An 18,910-nucleotide genomic window follows, 5' to 3' on the forward strand; every position below is an offset into this window, starting at 1 on the left:
ATCACGCAGATAAGCGACGCCTGCCGTGGACCAAACAAACTACATTCAACATGACTAAAAACCAAAAAGGCTGATAAGTGTAATATAATATGCCAATACGAGCCACGATATAAGGTTAATAAAACCGAAAACGTAATTGAATAACACGTTAATTAAGAAATGAAGCAAGTTTAAAAATGACTTCAGTTCCCCTTTAAAATGTATAATATGGGACGTGTCGCCACAAAATGAGTTGTGTCGCAAAAGTTCATTCTGAGAGATATAGCAATTTGAAAGGAGACCACATCATAAAAAAAGACCCACCTATCTGTTACTCTAATTTTACCATAAACGTATTCCTTAATCTGTAAAGTATACATCACCAAAATATTATACTGTAAATCAACCGCTAAATAACTTTGTAGGCCAAATAAATGTGAGCCAATTTCATGTTAATTTCAATTTCCACATCACAAAGTTTACAGCTGATTTTCTCCAAACGTGGTTTTGTGTTATCATGATGATGATTTTGTGGTAATTTCTCTCTCTGGATTGGCAGCACCATGTTTAACATTTTACATTAAAGAGAATTAACAATAGCTTCAGGATATCCAGTAAAACAACTTCTTTTCTGTTGACTATTGCCGCTTTTCCACTACAAACGTGGCTGAGTCGGGCTGAGCAGGGCTGTTGGAGTTGCATTTCGACTACAACCGTGCTGAACCGTGCTGGCTGGAAGTGGGTGGAGTTAGCGAAAGTGGGTGGACGTCAGGTGATGTCGTTAAGCAGCGCAAACAGTGACATCAGTGATCTTTTAAGCGGTAGTCTCACGACCCGAATAGTAAACAATAAACATGGAGGACATGGAGTCGTTCGTGTTGCTGGTCTTGGTGCTGTGGCTTGTTGTCACCGACAACGCAAACAGATACTGGCAAGAGCGTATAGATGAGGCGAGGCGCATAAGACTTCAGAAATTCTCGTAATTCGTAATTCTTCTTCTTCCGGGTTTACGGTGTTTACAGATCCCAGCACGCTCGCGGGGCGTGTGTGAGCATGTGAGGACACTCCTCCTCACCAATCAGTGCACAGGGGAGTGTCTGCTCACGCCCCCAGCCTCACTCGGCACGGTTTGGCTCGCTTCAGCCCCACTCCAAAACCGTGCGAGTTTTAGGGGCTAAGCAGGGCTGAAGCGAGCTGAGTCGTGCTGGTTTTTGGTAGTCGAAACGCGAGCCGTGTCGGGCTGAAGTGAGCTGAAGTGAGCTGAAAAAGGGTAGTGGAAAAGGGCCATAGCTGGACTCATTTTGTGGTGACTTCCTCCATGTTATTAAATCATAATTATTAAAAAGTCATCTTTGGAAAATCTACATACAAAACGGGTGCAAATCTACTTTGTGATAAGTCTGTTATTAAATGTGCTGTAAAAAATAGAAATGAATGAAGTTGAAAAAAAAACCATATATACACACAGTGCCTTGCAAAAGTATTCATACCCCTTGAACTTTTTCACTTTTTTCCACCTTACAACCACGAACTTAAAAGTTTTTTATTGAGATTTTATGTGATAGACCAACACAGAGTAGCACATAATTGTGAAGTGAAACGAAAATGATAAATGGTCTTCACAATTTTAAACAAATAAAAATTTGAAAAATGTGGTGTGCATTAGTATTCAGCCCCCTGTACTCTACCTCTAAATACAATCCAGTGCAATCAATTGCCTTCAGAAGTCATCTGATTAGTTAATAGAGTCCTACTGTGTGTAATTTACTCTCAGCATAAATACACTTGTTCTGTGAAGGCCTCAGTGGTTTGTTAGAGAACACTGAAGAACAAACAGCATCATGAAGACCAAAGAACTCACCAGACAGGTCAGGGATAAAGTTCTGGAGAAGTTTAAAGCAGGGTTAGGTTATAAAAAAATATCCCAAGCTCTGAACATCTCAAGAAGCACTGTTCAATCCATCATTCAAAAATGGAAAAAGTATGACACAACTGCAAACCTACCAAGACATGGCCGTCCACCTAAACTGACAGAGCGAGCAAGGAGAGCACTGGTCAGAGAAGCAGCCAAGAGGCCCATGATCACTCTGGAGGAGCTGCAGAAATCCACAGCTCAGGTGGGAGAATCTGTGCACAGGACAACTATAAGTCGTACACTCCACAAATCTGGCCTTTTTGGAAGAGTGGCAAGAAGAAAGCCATTGTTGAAAGACAGGCATAAGAAGCCATGTAGGGGACACAGCAAACATGTGGAAGAAGGTGCTTTGGTCAGATGAGACCAGAGTTGAACTTTTTGGCCTAAATGCAAAGCGCCATGTGTGGCGGAAAACTAACACTGCTCATCACCCTGCACACACCATCCCCACTGTGAAACATGGTGGTGGCAGCATCATGCTATGGGGATGTTTTTCTTCAGCAGGGACAGGGAAGCTGGTCAGAGTTGATGGGAAGATGGATGGAGCTAAATACAGGGCAATCCTGGAAGAAAACCTGTTGGAGGCTGCAAAAGACTTGAGACTGGGAAGGAGATTCACCTTCCAGCAAGACAGTGACCCTAAACATACAGCCAGAGCTACAATGGAATGGTTTAGATCAAAGAATATTCATGTGTTAGAATGGCCCAGTCAAAGTCCAGACCTAAATCCCATTGAGCATCTGTGGCAAGACTTGAAAATTGCTGTTCACAGACGCTCTTCATCCAATCTGGCTGAGCTTGAGCTATTTTGCAAAGAAGAATGGGCAAAAATTTCAGTGCCTAGATGTGCAAAGCTGGTAGAGACATACCACAAAAGACTTGCAGCTGTAATTGCAGCAAAAGGTGGCTCTACAAAGTATTGATGCAGGGGGGCTGAATACTAATGCACATCACATTTTTCAGATTTTTGTTTGTTTAAAATTTTGAAGACCATTTATCATTTTCGTTTCACTTCACAATTATGTGCTACTCTGTGTTGGTCTATCACATAAAATCTCAATAAAAAACTTTTAAGTTCATGGCTGTAAGGTGGAAAAATGTGAAAGTTCAAGGGGTATGAATACTTTTTTGCAAGGCACTGTATATTTAAAAAAAATATATATATATATCATCTCATCTCATTATCTCTAGCCGCTTTATCCTTCTACAGGGTCGCAGGCAAGCTGGAGCCTATCCCAGCTGACTACGGGCGAAAGGCGGGGTACACCCTGGACAAGTCGCCAGGTCATCACAGGGCTGACACATAGACACAGACAACCATTCACACTCACATTCACACCTACGGTCAATTTAGAGTCACCAGTTAACCTAACCTGCATGTCTTTGGACTGTGGGGGAAACCGGAGCACCCGGAGGAAACCCACGCGGACACGGGGAGAACATGCAAACTCCGCACAGAAAGGCCCTTGCCGGCCACGGGGCTCGAACCCGGACCTTCTTGCTGTGAGGCGACAGCGCTAACCACTACACCACCGTGCCGCCCGTGTATATATATATATATATATATATATATATATATATATATATAATGTAATTTTTATTTAATTTTTTTTTAAGGGTACTGAAATATATTGTGTACTCCTGTAAGGGTTCATTATTGTTGTCACTTCATGGTTAACACCTGATGTTAAATCAGTAGCCTTCATGTGGTGTAATTGCTGCTGCGTTAGTGAATGCAGGGCGACATTAACGCTTGTCCGGGACAAGTGATACTTTATGTCGGACAAGTTCATCGTCTCAGTTACTTGTCTGATCGGACAAGTGCCAAAATACACCGATATTCGGGTTACACATCAAATTTATCAGTTTATTCACAATTCCCGAAGCATCTCACTCGACATATTTTGATGAATCGCCGGATGTTTCTATTCGGAAAGAGCGATGTGCGCATGCGCAATATTCCACTTGCGAAACCGGCCAATAGAGATCTTGCAGTCACGTGACCGGAAAGTACACAACCCCCATCTTGTCGGTCAAAAACACCGCTGAATACTGCTGCACTCGTGTACAGAATGGATCAGTTTCAACCGACGGACTACACGGCTCATTTTTCTAATGAACAGATAACTAGATATATGTCTAAAATAAACAATCTACAGATTTGTGACCCTTATGGCTTTCCGGACGGAGTTTTCACGACCGGATATTGAACTGCCAGCGGAATACCCAGATGTGTATGATTACCTCATCAACTTTCCCTCGCTGTTCAGTGGTGAAGCACTGCGTGCTTATAAATCTCTGGACAGTTTTCTTTACAGAAATTCAGGATTTGTCAGCGACTCAGATGTGGCATCTTGTAAACAAGAAAATAACAATCCTCATTGGATGGGTAAGTCACTTAAGTATTGAGTATAGCACTGACCAGCCGATTATAGAATAAGGTAATTCCAAATCGTCTGTCTTGTTTACATGGATCTGGCGTTGGAGAGGTAGAGGCTTGGCAGTGGAGGTTTGAGTAGCTGTTTTCTGAGCTTAGTCAACAGGCCGGCTCTGCCTGCAGCCTCGCTTTTGCTTCTGCTCCCGGCGCCGCCTCCTTCGCTTTGCTTCCGATAACAATCCACGGAGACCCCGCTGGTCTCGCCCGGAATGTTTTTTTTTTTTCTCGTCCGGAATGTTGTGCATGCGATGGAAATCGCTACAAACCGTCATTTTCTGCTGGAAACCAATGTCCAGTAAGTCCTTGCGGTTGTAGTGGATATTGAAGTCCGGTACAGACGAACAACACGCAAAAATACACACAAAAAACATAAAAAACGTGCACAGGTAGGGAGAGCTTGTAGCCGCAGCCGTTGTAGTAGAATTGTATATAGTAGGGTTTTCCAGAAGAAAAGGTAGAAGTAAAAGCAGAAGTAGAACCAGAAGTAGAAGGCGGAATATGGCGTTTGACCGACACGATGGCGTCTGTCACAATCTGGATCGGCTGTGACGTCACATGCAAGTGCTCCATACCGCTTCGTGTATTTGAGCTGAAAAGTAAACGGTCGTTTATGATTGGTTTTAATCGTGTCATACACGTGGATTTGTTGACATTTCTGTTGGCAGGATCATTATTCAACTGTATATTTACGTTGAGTGTGTGGTAATTTCCGAATCTTTGAATCGTTGATGGTGTTCATTATCTAGCCGAGCGTGTGCTGGCAGGGAATGCGCGCCTGCATGCGTGTGGATTGACGGGGAGTGAGGTAGGAGTGGGGAAAGTTATCTATGAAATACCAAGCTGTCAAATGGCTGCTAATTAGGTTACCGGCTGTATTAATTAACTAACTAGTTTATTAATTTAGTTTAGGGATTTGAAACGTAGGGCTCTATGATTTAGATATAATTATGGATTATTTGAAATTATTAATTCTTTTTTTTTTTTTTTTTTTTTACCATTAAATACCATACAGGAGCCACACTGAATAATTAGACAACAACAATTAATCAGTGGAGGATATATATTCAAAGTTAATAATTTAAAAATGAAAATATATATAATTTTAATTTTCTGGTTTTCAATTTCTCATAAATAAATTAATGATTGATGGAGTCCAATTTTTTGGGTTACAAAAAAATTGGAGTCCAAAAGATTGTTGGGTTACAAATAGTTTGTGGGGTTTTTTTTTTTTTCTTCTCAAATATTTCTTCAGACAAGTCAACTTCACATTCGGACAAGTAAATTTCCTTTCAACTTGCCCGACAGGACAAGTGGTTTCAAAAGTCTGGAATGTCAATAAGAATTTTCACTTTTTTTTATAATAATTTTTTTTTATTTCATCAGTTTTGTTACACATGATGGATTATGTCTGTGATAAAGCTAATATTAGTGCCGATGTTAATTTCCGATACTGTTTCTGTTTTAAAGGTACAGCTTTGATTCATGGAGAGAGTTTTCATACTTGGATGAAGAGGAGAAAGAAAAAGCTGAATGGTAGCAATTTTTTTTTTTCATCTCACAAGCTATAATCCATAACACAGCACATTTTAAATACATAATTCAGCCTTCTTTCTTTCTTTCTTTCTTTCTTGCCTTTTTTTTTTAAACCAGTCGAGATGAACGAAGATGGATCGAGAAGCAGAACCGTGCATCGCGAGCGCAACGGAAAAAAGAAGAAATGAACAGGATACGAACTCTCGTAGGTACGAGATCTCCGGTGTCGCATCTCACTGTAATCGACTGACTTAAATTATCCAAAACGTTCTCATTCATAAACGACATGGCTGTCACATGTCAGTCAATTGTAGCAGGGCTGAGTCTAATTTACACGCACAACTGATTCTGAGGGCATAGTCATGCATAGGAGATGGAGTTAAGTTCAGATAAGATAAAAGTATTGGCACACTTGTTTGTGTTACATGAAAGTTTGCTCCTCTCTTATTTTCACCAAACATGAAAGGCACATTAAAATCACCTCGCTGTGTCTCGTGCTCGATAATTTACTCCAAGATGATCTCAGGAGCACCACACGTGTTTTTATCGACAGCAGATGCACTTGGTTTCCTTTCAGACTTGTCTGAATTTCAAGTAGTATTTTATTACTCCATGCCTCCATCACGTTTGTGGAGACACTTGAACAGAAGAGAAGCATTCCAGGTTTGATTTACAGATCAACCCTCTGGGGTCGAGAGCTTCACCGGCGAAGCTCAGCAGGTTTAGAATGAGTAGGTCATGTATTTAGATAAATACATGTGAGTTTTTTATCATGCAAGCATGATAAACATATTAAAAGAATCTTTATAAGATTTGTAATTTTTAAATTACCTAAATTTGATGAAACATAACTTGTCACCTTACTCAGTCACACACCCCTTTTCCACCAAAGCAGTTCCAGGGCTGGTTCGGGGCCAGTGCTTAGTTTGGAACCGGGTTTTCTGTTTCCACTGACAAAGAACTGGCTCTGGGCCAGAAAAACGGTTCCAGGGTAGCACCAGCTCTTTGCTGGGCTAGAGGAAAGAACTGCTTACATCAGCGGGGGGGCGGAGTTGTTAAGACCAACAACAATGGCAAGACCGTGAGAGGGCGCCATTTTTAAATAAGCGACGAGATATCATGGATGCAGTAAAGCAGCAGTCATCCATTATTATTGTTGTTGCTGCTGCTGCTTCTTCTTCTTCTTCTCCGTGTTGTTGTTGCTTCGATGTTCGCGCCAAGGTTTATGCAAACGCAGCGACGTAACTGACATATACAGTGACGTAATGACGTGGCTCCCCTTAGCACCCTGAGCTATGGAAAAGCAAACTGGTTCTCAGCTGGCTCGCAAGTTGAATGAGTTGTGAACCAGCACCAGCACTGGCCCCGAACCAGGCCTGGAACTGATTTGGTGGAAAAGGGGTAACACTGGAGTCGGCGCGGTGAGCACACACTTGCACATTCATAAAAGACTATTTACACGGTAACGGCATGATAATCACTTTCACTTTTTTTGGTTTTGATTGGTTTCTCTTTCACAGTGGGAACGCCTACCGTAAACAGGATAAAATCTGTCAGCTATAGTTTAGGCTATTTGGAGGTAAAACTTGTTGCGAGATGGAATGTGGATTTTATGCACCTCGGATGATTCAGGACAGCGATTCGATTTGAAGACAGCGATTCAATTCATGATTCAGAACAATGATTTGGTTCAATCTTGAGAACTGTGACACTGATGAGTGGTCCCCCCCTGTTTTTTTTCCTTCTTTTTTTTTTTTAAACTTCAACTTGATCCAGCTGAAGATCAACTTGAGTAAGTGTAAATATTTCTGATGAGCAGATCGTTTGATATGTGTACACAGGAAAAATGACTGAGCAATTTTTCCCCGAATTAAAAGTATTTTCCTCAAAAATAGTTAATTTTGCTCAATTATGAGTTTAGAGAGTAAAATTTGGAGTTGGAGTGGGAGCAAAATCAGAATAATTGTGTAACAGAGGTGGTTGTGGCTCTGAACTGAGTAAAATGGTGCAAGAGTTAATTTCAAGACATACTGAATAGATTCAAATACCAAAATAAAGTAAAATACCAGATAAATGATGTAAAAAGCAGTTTTAGAACTGTGTTGGACTGTGTGTAAAAACATGACCTTACCCATTATGACGAATCATTTTAACCACTTGACCTGATGGGGTTAAGAGTTGGCAGTGGGAGAGGTTTCACTCTTCTCATTGAATGGAATGGAATTTTTTTTACCCTTCTCATTGAATACCCCTCCCACTGCCCACCCTTTATCCCAAAACAATAGGACATACACTTTTTGATGGCCAGTTAATTGTCCAAATCAATGGAGCAGATTTAAGTTTTTGTGCTTGATACATTCCTGAGACTGAACAAAATAACTTCAAGTGACAAATGGTTCATCACAGTGAGTAAGGTCATGTGGGGTTTTTTTTTCTTCACACATTGCAACACAGCTCTAAAACTGCTTTTAACAACAGCTTCATTTATGTTTGTATTTAAAAAAAAAATCATGACGTACATAATAGAATAGAAACACTTTTATTGCCAGGTGTGTGGACACACACGAGGAATTTGACTCCAGTTCACTTAGCTCTCATAGTACAAAAACAGATAAAGCGTAAACACAAAACAAGCAAACAACAAAAATAGGTGCATAGTGCAAAGTAATCCAGGTAAGTCAAGTATGGAATAGTTAAATAAATATAAAGTATACAGTGTGCACAGAATGACGGTATAAGTGTTCAGATATTTTACAAGTGATATTACTGATATATGAATCTGGATTTTAGCTGTTCATCACAGAAAGGATTTCCCTTTTGGTGCAATATGGTGCATAGTGCAAAGATGAATAGTAAATTTAAATAAGTAAAAAAAAATATACACACACATAAGTCACAGTGAGCACAGAATGACAGTATGAGTGTGCAGATATTTTGCAAGTGATATTACTGATTATATGAATGTGGATTTTAGCTGTTCATCACAGAGACAGCCTGAGGGAAGAAACTGTTCTTGTGTCTGGTTGTTTTAGCATACAGTGATCTATATCGCCTCCCTGAGGGGAGAAGATTAAACAGATTGTGACCAGGGTGTGATGGGTCTGCAGAGATGTTACCTGCCCATTTCCTGACTCTGGACAAGTATAAGTCATGGATGGAGGGCAGGCTGACACCAATAATTTTCTCTGCAGACCTTATTGTCCGTTGCAGTCTGTTCTTCTCCTGTTTGGTGACCGATCCAAACCAAACAGTGATGGAAGAGAAAAGAACAGACTGAATGATGGCAGAGTAGAATTGTGTCAGCAGCTCCTTAGGCAGGTTGAGCTTCCTGAGCTGGCGCAGAAAGTACAACCTCTGCTGAGCCTTTTTAATGATAGTGACTGTGTTTGTCTCCCACTTCAAGTCCTGAGAGATTGTGGAACCCAGAAACCTGAAGCTTTCGACTACATAGATATTGTAGCTGAACTTGTGCTGAATACAAAAAAAGTCACATGACTTTTTGAAAATACTGCTTAGATTTGTTGAAATTGACAAAATCAGAGCGTGCCAAAATCATTAGTGCCAGGAAATATCCTCAGACCCCAGAGGGTTAAAGTCAGAGCGTCTGTTTCACAGTCATAGCCAATCATCATCGTCAAGGCAACTCGGTCATAATGTGATTTGTGTTTCATCTTTGGGCTGATGTGTTGTAGATCTGGCCTACAGTTGTGACCCGAGGATAAAGAAGTTTAAAGAGGAGGAGAAAGCCAGGAAGGAATCGGAGAAGAAGGCTAAAGCCGAAGCCAAAAAGAAAGAGCAAGAAGAAAAGGAGCGGGTCAGTTATATCGAATGTCTGACTATTCCTGAGATTTATTCATCTCTTGGAGAATTTTAAATTGTAAATAATTGTGAATTATTGGTTTAGGAACACTGTTATTCACCTGCCAGCTGATTGTCACAGAAGTAGAATGTATTTGGGGCACTTTTTTTTTTCTTTTCCCTTCTAACTTCTATGGGATAGTTTTCTGGGAGGTGAATGGATGAGATTTATCAGAGGTTAGAAAAAGTAAAATGTGTTTCAAATCTGAGTTTTTTTTTTTTGTTTTTTTTTTTTTAAATAAAGTCGCTTAAATACTTAATTCTTGTGTTCTGTGGTAAAGTTAAACTTAATACAAGCTAATTTCTGTTTATGTCGATATAAATTCTCCAGCAGGTTTGATGTAAGATGACCGTTTAGCATGTGTTTTGCTGCACTGCAGGCTCGACAGGCGGAGATGGAAGCAGCTCGGTTGGCCAGAGAGAAGGAGGAAGAGGAGGCTAAACAGGCGGCCCAGCAGGCCAAGAAAGAGAAAGAGGCACAGAAGAAGGCAATCAAGAAAGAGAGACAGAAACTCAGGATAACGTGCAAGGTTCGAGAGACCCCGCTGTCAGCTGCTAGATTCTTGTTCCGGGTCCAAGCACAAAACCAGTGTGAAACTACTGAGTCTGAACCTCAATAATTATCAAAAACGTGTTGAGATTTGTAAACAACTTGGCCACCACATGCCAATCAGTTCTAGCTAGGAGGAGTCTAGTTTACTCAAACAGCTGGAACTCATGATTGTTTCCCAGTTTACTCTAGCTGAAATATACTGCATCTCTGTACAGTGCCTTGCAAAAGTATTCATCCCCCTTGGTGTTTGTCCTGTTTTGTCGCATTACAAGCTGGAATTAAAATGGATATTTGGGGGTTAGCACCATTTGATTTACACAACATGCCTACCACTTTAAAGGTGCCCTTTTTTTTTTTTTTAGTGACAAACAATAATTAAAATGAAAAAACAAATCTGGAGTGTGCACAAGTACACCCACCCCCCAACCAGAAAAAAAAAGTCAATACTTTATAGAGCCGCCTTTTTTTTTTTTTTGCCATTACAGCTGCAAGTCTCTTGGGGTATGTCTCTATTAGCTTAGCACATCTAGCCACTGGGATTTTTGCCCATTCCTTAAGGCAAAACTGCTCCAACTCCTTCAAGTTAGATGGGTTGTGTTGGTGTACAGCAATCTTCAAGTTATGCCACAGATTCTCAACTGGATTGAGGTCTGGGACTTGATTAGGCCATTCCAAGACATTTAAATGTTTCCCTTTAAACCACTCCAGTGTAGCTTTAGCAGTATGTTCAGGGTCATTGTCCTGCTGGAACGTGAACCTTCGTCCCAGTCTCAAACCTCTGGCCGACTCAAACAGGTTTTCCTCCAAAATTGCCCTGTGTTTAGTGCCATCCATCTTTCCTTCAGTCCTGACCAGCTTTCCTGTCCGTGCAGATGAAAAATATCCCCACAGCATGATGCTGCCACTACCATGCTTCACTGTAGGAATGGTGTTCTCAGGGTGTTGGGTTTGCGCCACACATGGTGTTTCCCATGATGGCCAAAAAGTTCAATTTTAGTCTCATTTGACCAGAGAATTTTCTTCCATATGTTTGGGGAGTCTGCCACATGCTGTTGGGCAAACTCCAAACGTGTTTTCTTAAGCAGAGACTTTTTTCCCTGGGCACCCTTCCATAAAGCCCCACTCTGTGGCGTGTACGGCTTAAAGTGGTCCTATGGACAGATACTCCCATCTCTGCAGCTCCTTCAGTGTTATTTTTGGTGTCTTTGTTGCATCTCTGATTAATGCCCTCCTTGCCCGGTCTGTGAGTTTTGGTGGGCGGCCTTCTCTTGTCAGGTTTGTAGTGGTGCCATATTCTTTCCATTTTGCTATACTGGATTTAATGGTGCTCCCTGGGATATTCAAAGTTTGGGATATTTTTTATAACCCAACCCTGAGCTATACTTCTCCACAACTTTGTCTCTGACCTGTTTGGAGGCTCCTTGGTTTTCATGTTGCTTGCTTAGTAGTGTTGCAGAGTCAGGGTCCTTCCAGAACAGGTTGATTTATCCAGACATCATGTGACAGATCATGTGACACTTTGATTGCACACAGGTGGATCCTAATCAGCTAATTATGTGACTTATGAAGTGAATTGGTTGGACCAGCTCTTATTTAGGGGCTTCATACGAAAGGGGGTGAATACTTATGTACACTCCAGAGTCCTGGTTTTTTTCATCTTAATTATTGTTTGTGTCACAATAAAAAACAATGTGCACCTTTAAAGTGGTAGGCATGTTGTGTAAATCAAATGATGCTAACCCTCCAAAAATCCATTTTAATTCCAGCTTGTAATGTGACAAAACAGGACAAACACCAAGGGGGATGAATACTTTTGCAAGACACTGTATGCTAATGTCAATGGAGTTTTGATGATGACTTGATTACTTTAAAAAATACATGGCCACCATCAGCCATTTGACAGGATTATTAATATTATTATTGCGCTTTCACTCAATAATATTGATTTCACTCCAGTTGGCCAGAAGGGGGTGCTGTTCATGTTTCTGCATTTGAAAATGAGCATGTCTCCTGTCAGTCTGTTTCTCTGAATTCTTTGACTGAAACCAATAACATTTAGCCCTACCCACTCAAATATACAATCATTTGTATAATACACAAAACCTGCTTTTGCGAGCTGATTGTAGGATTTCTGTGCGACTCTCACTCCCTTTCAGTAACCACTTTATCCTGGTCAGGGTCACAGGAGATCCCGAGCCTGTTCTGGGAGAGGTGAGGCAAGGCGAGGCAGCAACACTACACGAGATTTGTAAACAAAATGGCCGCCACATGCCACAATTCTAGCTGGACACAGCACAATTTACTCCAACAGCTGTGACTCATGAAACATGAAATGGATTCTCACACAACTTGAACGCCTTTTTCAGGACTAGATTCTGAGGCCGTATGCTCAGGTTGGGGTGCGGTCATCCATAGGGACGGGGTTAATTTTAGGTTCCTCTTTCTTAGGAGCTGGAATTTGGTGTGCTGTGTCAGGATGCTAAACCGTAATTGACTGGGGGCGATGTTTATCAAAGGGTGGCTGGACCTCGCAGATCGCCACTTTAAAGTTATGGTTTTTCTTTACAGGAGCATTAACCAGTTTTGTTGGTTTGCATTTCTGTTTCCAGAACTGTAATTACTTTGTGGATAGCGAGGCAGAGAGTGTGAAGATGATGGAGGACGTTGAGAAGTTATGTGATCGACTAGAGCTTATAAGGTACTGTTTCCCATTATCCTTTATGTTTGGGAGATTTTATTCTTTTCATAGTGGATGCACTGGTTAGCGATGAAGCAAGTTGCGTGTATTGTACAAATTAAGAGTGATTAAATGTGTGCAGTTGATTCATTTTAGACTTTTTTTTTTTTTTTTAAAGCTTACAGACATTAAATGAACTTTTAGCTTCAGGCAGCAAGGAGGAGAGCAGAGCTGCCATCGAAAAACAGGTAAGCCCAGAACAGAGGAGCAGTGACGCTGCGTGTGGCAGTGTTGTAGTCGAGTCTGAGTCCAATCTCGAGCCCCCAGTGTTCAAGTCCAAGTCATTAAAAAAATTTCAAGTCGAGTCTGAGAACAAGACTCCAACCGCACCATTTGACGGTGGCTGTTTCAGCGCCATTATCATTAGTTTGTTCCTGAACATGACGTATGAACAGGTGAATGTGCTTCTCTTTGTCAGGGAGTGTGAAGTATTCTGTCAGAGATGGTTGGGAGACGGATGTAAGTGCAGAAGGTGTGTTTATTAATACAAGTGAAGACGGTAAACAATCCAGAACGGCAGGTAAAATCATAACAGTGAAACGGGCAATAGGTCAAGCGAGGCACAAACTGGCTATCATAGACTCGGCAGAATCAAAGACGAGAAACAGGAAATCAGGGATCAGGAACCCAAACAAGGAAATAAGGCTCGGTAATGTGTCAGCAATGCAACTCAATACTTCGCAAAGTAAGTGTGTTTTCACAGTTTTTATATAGGCGCGCTGATTGCGCCTTAATCCTGTGCGAGTGGTTTACAGCGCGCATGTGAGAGTCCGCTTAGCAAACAAACAAAACTTCCGGCTTGATTACATCAGCATTCAAAAGAGGGCGCGCGCGTCTTTTGACAGCATTGGCAGATGTCGGTCACTTTGATTTCCGCTGTACGTTTTACTTCCGTCCTACAATGTCTCACACAGGTCTCAACAAATCTCGTTTACGGCCATCGCTTTGACATACGGACGGATATATTATATAGCATATTTCAAACACTCATAACTTGCTATAGCAGCGACAAAATAGCTGTCAGACGCATTCGTATATTTAATAAAATGAGAAATATAATTTTGTTGCCTTCAGTTCCCCTTTAATATATACATTTATTGAGAATAAAATCCTTTTGATGTTTATTTCCTACCTTAATTCCTTTACTTTATTTCCATAAGAAGTCACTTCAAAATAATACCGCCAAGACTTTGGCTTTTATTTATTATAGATTTTCAGTGGATCGGAAGTTTACATACACTTTTTGGTATTGTTTGTATTTTAATCGCTTGACCTTGAATTCAACTCGTCGTATCCTTCCGTAAACTTCTCACGATACTCTGATGGATTTTCTCCTTCCTCCTGACTGAGTTACACTGGTGCTGTCAGGTTTGTGGGCTTCCTCACTCAGACATGCGTTTTCAGTTCAGGGCTTTGTGATGGCCACTCCAATCTGTTCACTTTGGTACAACTTTTGCTTCGGTCTTGCTGCTGAAGACCCAGTTGTTGAATTTGTCAGATAATCCTCCTTCCTTATGAGGTCATCTATTTTCTGAAGTGCATCAGTCCCCCTTACCCCCAGCAATACGCCCTGAGAACATGATGCTGCTACCCCCATGTTTCACGGTTAGGGTGTTTGATACCATCAAAAGCCTCACTCTTCTTCCCCCATATGTAGCACTGATCACTATGGCCAACGGTTTGTTTTTGGTTGCTGGTGATCTCCAGCAAGCTCCAGTCTGGGTTTTATACCATTCTAGATACCTGATGCCTCCAACTCCTTCACCAATTGCCCCTCTTGTTGTCCTGGTTCAGCTGAACCTTTCAAAACAAAGTTTGTTCATCCCTGTGAGTTAAACGGGAACTGAAGTCATTTTTAAACTTGCTTTATTTCTTAATTAACGTGTTATTCAATTACGTTTTCAGTTTTATTAACCTTATTTCATGACTCGTATCGGCATATTATATTACACTTATCAGCCTTTTCGGTTTTTAGCCATGTTGAATGTAGTTCGTTTGGTCCACGGCAGGCGTCGCTTATCCACGTGATCTTCATGAGACTTGTGTGAGACTTCAAACGTGAAGTGTCAGCGCTGCCATTTTGAAAACTGTTTACACAGCGGCCAGATCGCCATCTCATTCCAATTTAGGTTAATTTTGAGATTTGCCAGCTTCATCAGTAATGAAGTGTCAGTCCTGAAGGCGCACCTCGGGCTGTGCGCACCTGAGCTCAATTAAGGAACTGTGTGTTTGCCTATTTAAGGACTGTGCTGATGCATTTGCATTGCGAAGTATTACGATGCGTACGTACGCATTACCGAGCCTTTCTACCCGTTGTCTTGATTTCCTGTTTCACGATCCTTGTGCCCGTTTCTCATTCTTGTCCTCATTTAGCCTTTGATGTACTGTTTGCGCCTCGACCGACCCTTTTGCCTGTATTCTTGTTTTTGATCTAGCCTGCCGTTTTGGATTGCTTGCCTGTGTATATATTGTCTCACTGTATATACTGTATATTCTGCACCTTATTAAACTGTATACAGTGCCTTGAAAAAGTACTCATACCCCTGAACTTCACATTTTTCCACCTTACAACCACAAACTTAAGTTTTTTTTATTGAGATTTTATGTAATAGACCAACACAGAGTAGCACATAATTGTGAAGTGAAACGAAAATGATAAATGGTCTTCACAATTTTAAACAAATAAGTATTCAGCCCCCTGTACTCTGATACCTCTAAATACAATCCAGTGCAATTAATTGCCTTCAGAAGTCATCTAATTAGTTAATAGAGTCCTACTGTGTGTAATTTACTCTCAGCATAAATACACTTGTTCTGTGAAGGCCTCAGTGGTTTGTTAGAGAACACTGAAGAACAAACAGCATCATGAAGACCAAAGAACTCACCAGACAGGTCAGGGATAAAGTTCTGGAGAAGTTTAAAGCAGGGTTAGGTTATAAAAAAATATCTCAAGCTCTGAACATCTCAGGAAGCACTGTTCAATCCATCATTCAAAAATGGAAAAAGTATGGCACAACTGCAAACCTACCAAGACATGGCCGTCCACCTAAACTGACAGAGCGAGCAAGGAGAGCACTGGTCAGAGAAGCAGCCAAGAGGCCCATGATCACTCTGGAGGAGCTGCAGAAATCCACAGCTCAGGTGGGAGAATCTGTGCACAGGACAACTATAAGTCGTACACTCCACAAATCTGGCCTTTTTGGAAGAGTGGCAAGAAGAAAGCCATTGTTGAAAGACAGGCATAAGAAGCCATGTAGGGGATATAGCAAACATGTGGAAGAAGGTGCTTTGGTCAGATGAGACCAGAGTTGAACTTTTTGGCCTAAATGCAAAGCGCTATGTGTGGCGGAAAACTAACACTGCTCATCACCCTGCACACACCATCCCCACTGTGAAACATGGTGGTGGCAGCATCATGCTATGGGGATGTTTTTCTTCAGCAGGGACAGGGAAGCTGGTCAGAGTTGATGGGAAGATGGATGGAGCTAAATACAGGGCAATCCTGGAAGAAAACCTGTTGGAGGCTGCAAAAGACTTGAGACTGGGAAGGAGATTCACCTTCCAGCAAGACAATGACCCTAAACATACAGCCAGAGCTACAATGGAATGGTTTAGATCAAAGAATATTCATGTGTTAGAATGGCCCAGTCAAAGTCCAGACCTAAATCCCATTGAGCATCTGTGGCAGGACTTGAAAATTGCTGTTCACAGACGCTCTCCATCCAATCTGGCTGAGCTTGAGCTATTTTGCAAAGAAGAATGGGCAAAAATTTCAGTGTCTAGCTGTGCAAAGCTGGTAGAGACATACCACAAAAGACTTGCAGCTGTAATTGCAGCAAAAGGTGGCTCTACAAAGTATTGACGCAGGGGGGCTGAATACTAATGCACACCACATTTTTCAGATTTTTATTTGTTTAAAATTTTGAAGACCATTTATCATTTTCGTTTCACTTCACAATTATGTGCTACTCTGTGTTGGTCTAGCACATAAAATCTCAATAAAAAACTTAAGTTCGTGGTTGTAAGGTGGAAAAATGTGAAAAAGTTCAAGGGGTATGAATACTTTTTTGCAAGGCACTGTACTTCTGCACATACACCCACCTCCCTTGTGGACGTGACATGGAGATTATTCCATACGACTTCGAACCAACGTGGAGTAGAGAAGAGTTGGAAAGACAACAGGATAAGGACTCGTCCGTCACGCTGGTATTTACATCATTTACTGTTGCACAATTAAAGCGTGCCAGATCAGGCGGCTGGTGGGTTTTCAAAATAATAAATATATATTATACTGAGCGCATTTCCTACATAATCCTCACTAAGGTTTCGGACAGCACTACAAAATGGCGTCCCCGCTATATAGTGAGTAGGGAGCGATTTCGGACACGGAAAATGTCCGGCTTGATTACATCAGCAAACGTTGGTCACTTTGATTTCCGCTGTACGTTTTACTTCCGTCCTACGATGTCTAGCACAGGTCTCGGCGAATTGCCATTGCTTTGACATATGGACTGATATATTACAGAGCATATTTCAAACACTCATAACTTGCTATAGCAGCGACAAAATAGCGATCAGAAATGCATTCCTATAGTTAATAAAATGAGAACTAGAATTTTGCTAAATTTGCCTTCAGTTCCCCTTTAATTTGTGAACAATGCAGTGTGTGTCTGGTTCTAAATTTTTATATTTGCATACAGTCATTTGTACAAATAATCACAGTACATGTCATTTAGAAATTGCTCCCAAGGAAGAACCGGACTTGTGGAGGTTCATAATTTTGTACGTATTTATTTACTGAGGTCTCGGCTGAGTTGTTTTAATCCTCCCATGGTATCAAGGGCAAAAATTATAATCCTAGCCCCAGGTCTGCAACCATAGAACTCCTAGTTATGAAAATTGACCAATCGGAGTCCTCCAGGTTGTTTGTTTAGCGAGACAAGTCAACTTTTGACCCACTGATGTAGTGAATTATAGCTGAAATAAATGTCGTTACTCGATTGTTTTAAAATGACTTGTGTAACGTGGAATTACGAAAAACTGAGATTGACTGACCTAGCCTGTGTGTACATGAACTTTGGCCTCAGATTTACACATACAAACTACTAAAGGTTTCACTCTGAGTGCGTTTCATGTAGGTGCAGGAAGTGAACGCGCAGCTGCAACGTGAGCGAGAGGCCGAAGTCAGGACGCAGCAGGCGGCACGCAGCTCAGAAAACGCCAACACTGGAAGCGGAGTGAGCAAAGGCTGGAACGAGGAGGATCTCCAGCTGCTCATCAAAGCTGTTAACCTGTTTCCTGCTGGAACCAACTCCAGGTTAGAGACTTCCACACACCAGCAATCATGCAATCCCGTGGTGCCATTGTTGCAGTGCGTTACAGCTGGGCTCTGTCCTGTAGATGGGAAGTAATCGCCAATTACATGAACCTGCACTCAGGTAGCGGCACCAAAAGAACTGCCAAAGATGTCATCAATAAAGCCAAGACCCTACAAAAACTTGGTAAGTTCTGGATGCAGGGGGTTGATAGTTCATCAGTTGAAGAGCAGATCATATTATCCAATGCGCATTTGTGTCTCTAGACCCTCACCAAAAGGAGGAAGTGAACAAAAAGGCTTTTGAGAAGTTTAAGAAAGAGCATTCTGCCGTTCCTCCGACTGTAGACAACGCCGTGCCTTCAGAGAGATTTGAAGGCAAGTTTCTTCCAACAAAATCTTCAAGTACTATAATGCACATACAGTTATGTATAAAATAATAGCAGTCTAACATCACTAATGTGTTTTAATTACTGATTTTGGCAGAAAAGATAATACAACATGGGGAAAAAATAGGTGTAGCCAAGTAATGGGTAACCAACAGAATCAACAGTCATGACATGCATTCTGCTAATTGGGTGTAA

The 18,910-nt window shown here is 41.3% G+C and overlaps 1 protein-coding gene across 1 annotated transcript in view; it reads left to right on the plus strand.

Annotated features, from left to right (window-relative positions):
• dnajc2 (DnaJ (Hsp40) homolog, subfamily C, member 2) overlaps positions 1–18,910 on the plus strand; it is a 33,977-nt gene that overhangs the window by 11,618 nt on the left and 3,449 nt on the right. Inside the window, exons 7-15 of the mRNA XM_060914316.1 lie at positions 5,799–5,864; positions 5,982–6,073; positions 9,557–9,678; positions 10,103–10,252; positions 12,885–12,973; positions 13,131–13,200; positions 18,151–18,329; positions 18,413–18,513; positions 18,594–18,704. Coding sequence (XP_060770299.1) covers positions 5,799–5,864; positions 5,982–6,073; positions 9,557–9,678; positions 10,103–10,252; positions 12,885–12,973; positions 13,131–13,200; positions 18,151–18,329; positions 18,413–18,513; positions 18,594–18,704 — 980 coding nt within the window. The remainder of the gene's footprint in view (positions 1–5,798; positions 5,865–5,981; positions 6,074–9,556; positions 9,679–10,102; positions 10,253–12,884; positions 12,974–13,130; positions 13,201–18,150; positions 18,330–18,412; positions 18,514–18,593; positions 18,705–18,910) is intronic.

Source organism: Neoarius graeffei, chromosome 2, assembly GCF_027579695.1.
Source record: "Neoarius graeffei isolate fNeoGra1 chromosome 2, fNeoGra1.pri, whole genome shotgun sequence".
Taxonomy (NCBI): Eukaryota; Metazoa; Chordata; class Actinopteri; order Siluriformes; family Ariidae; genus Neoarius; species Neoarius graeffei.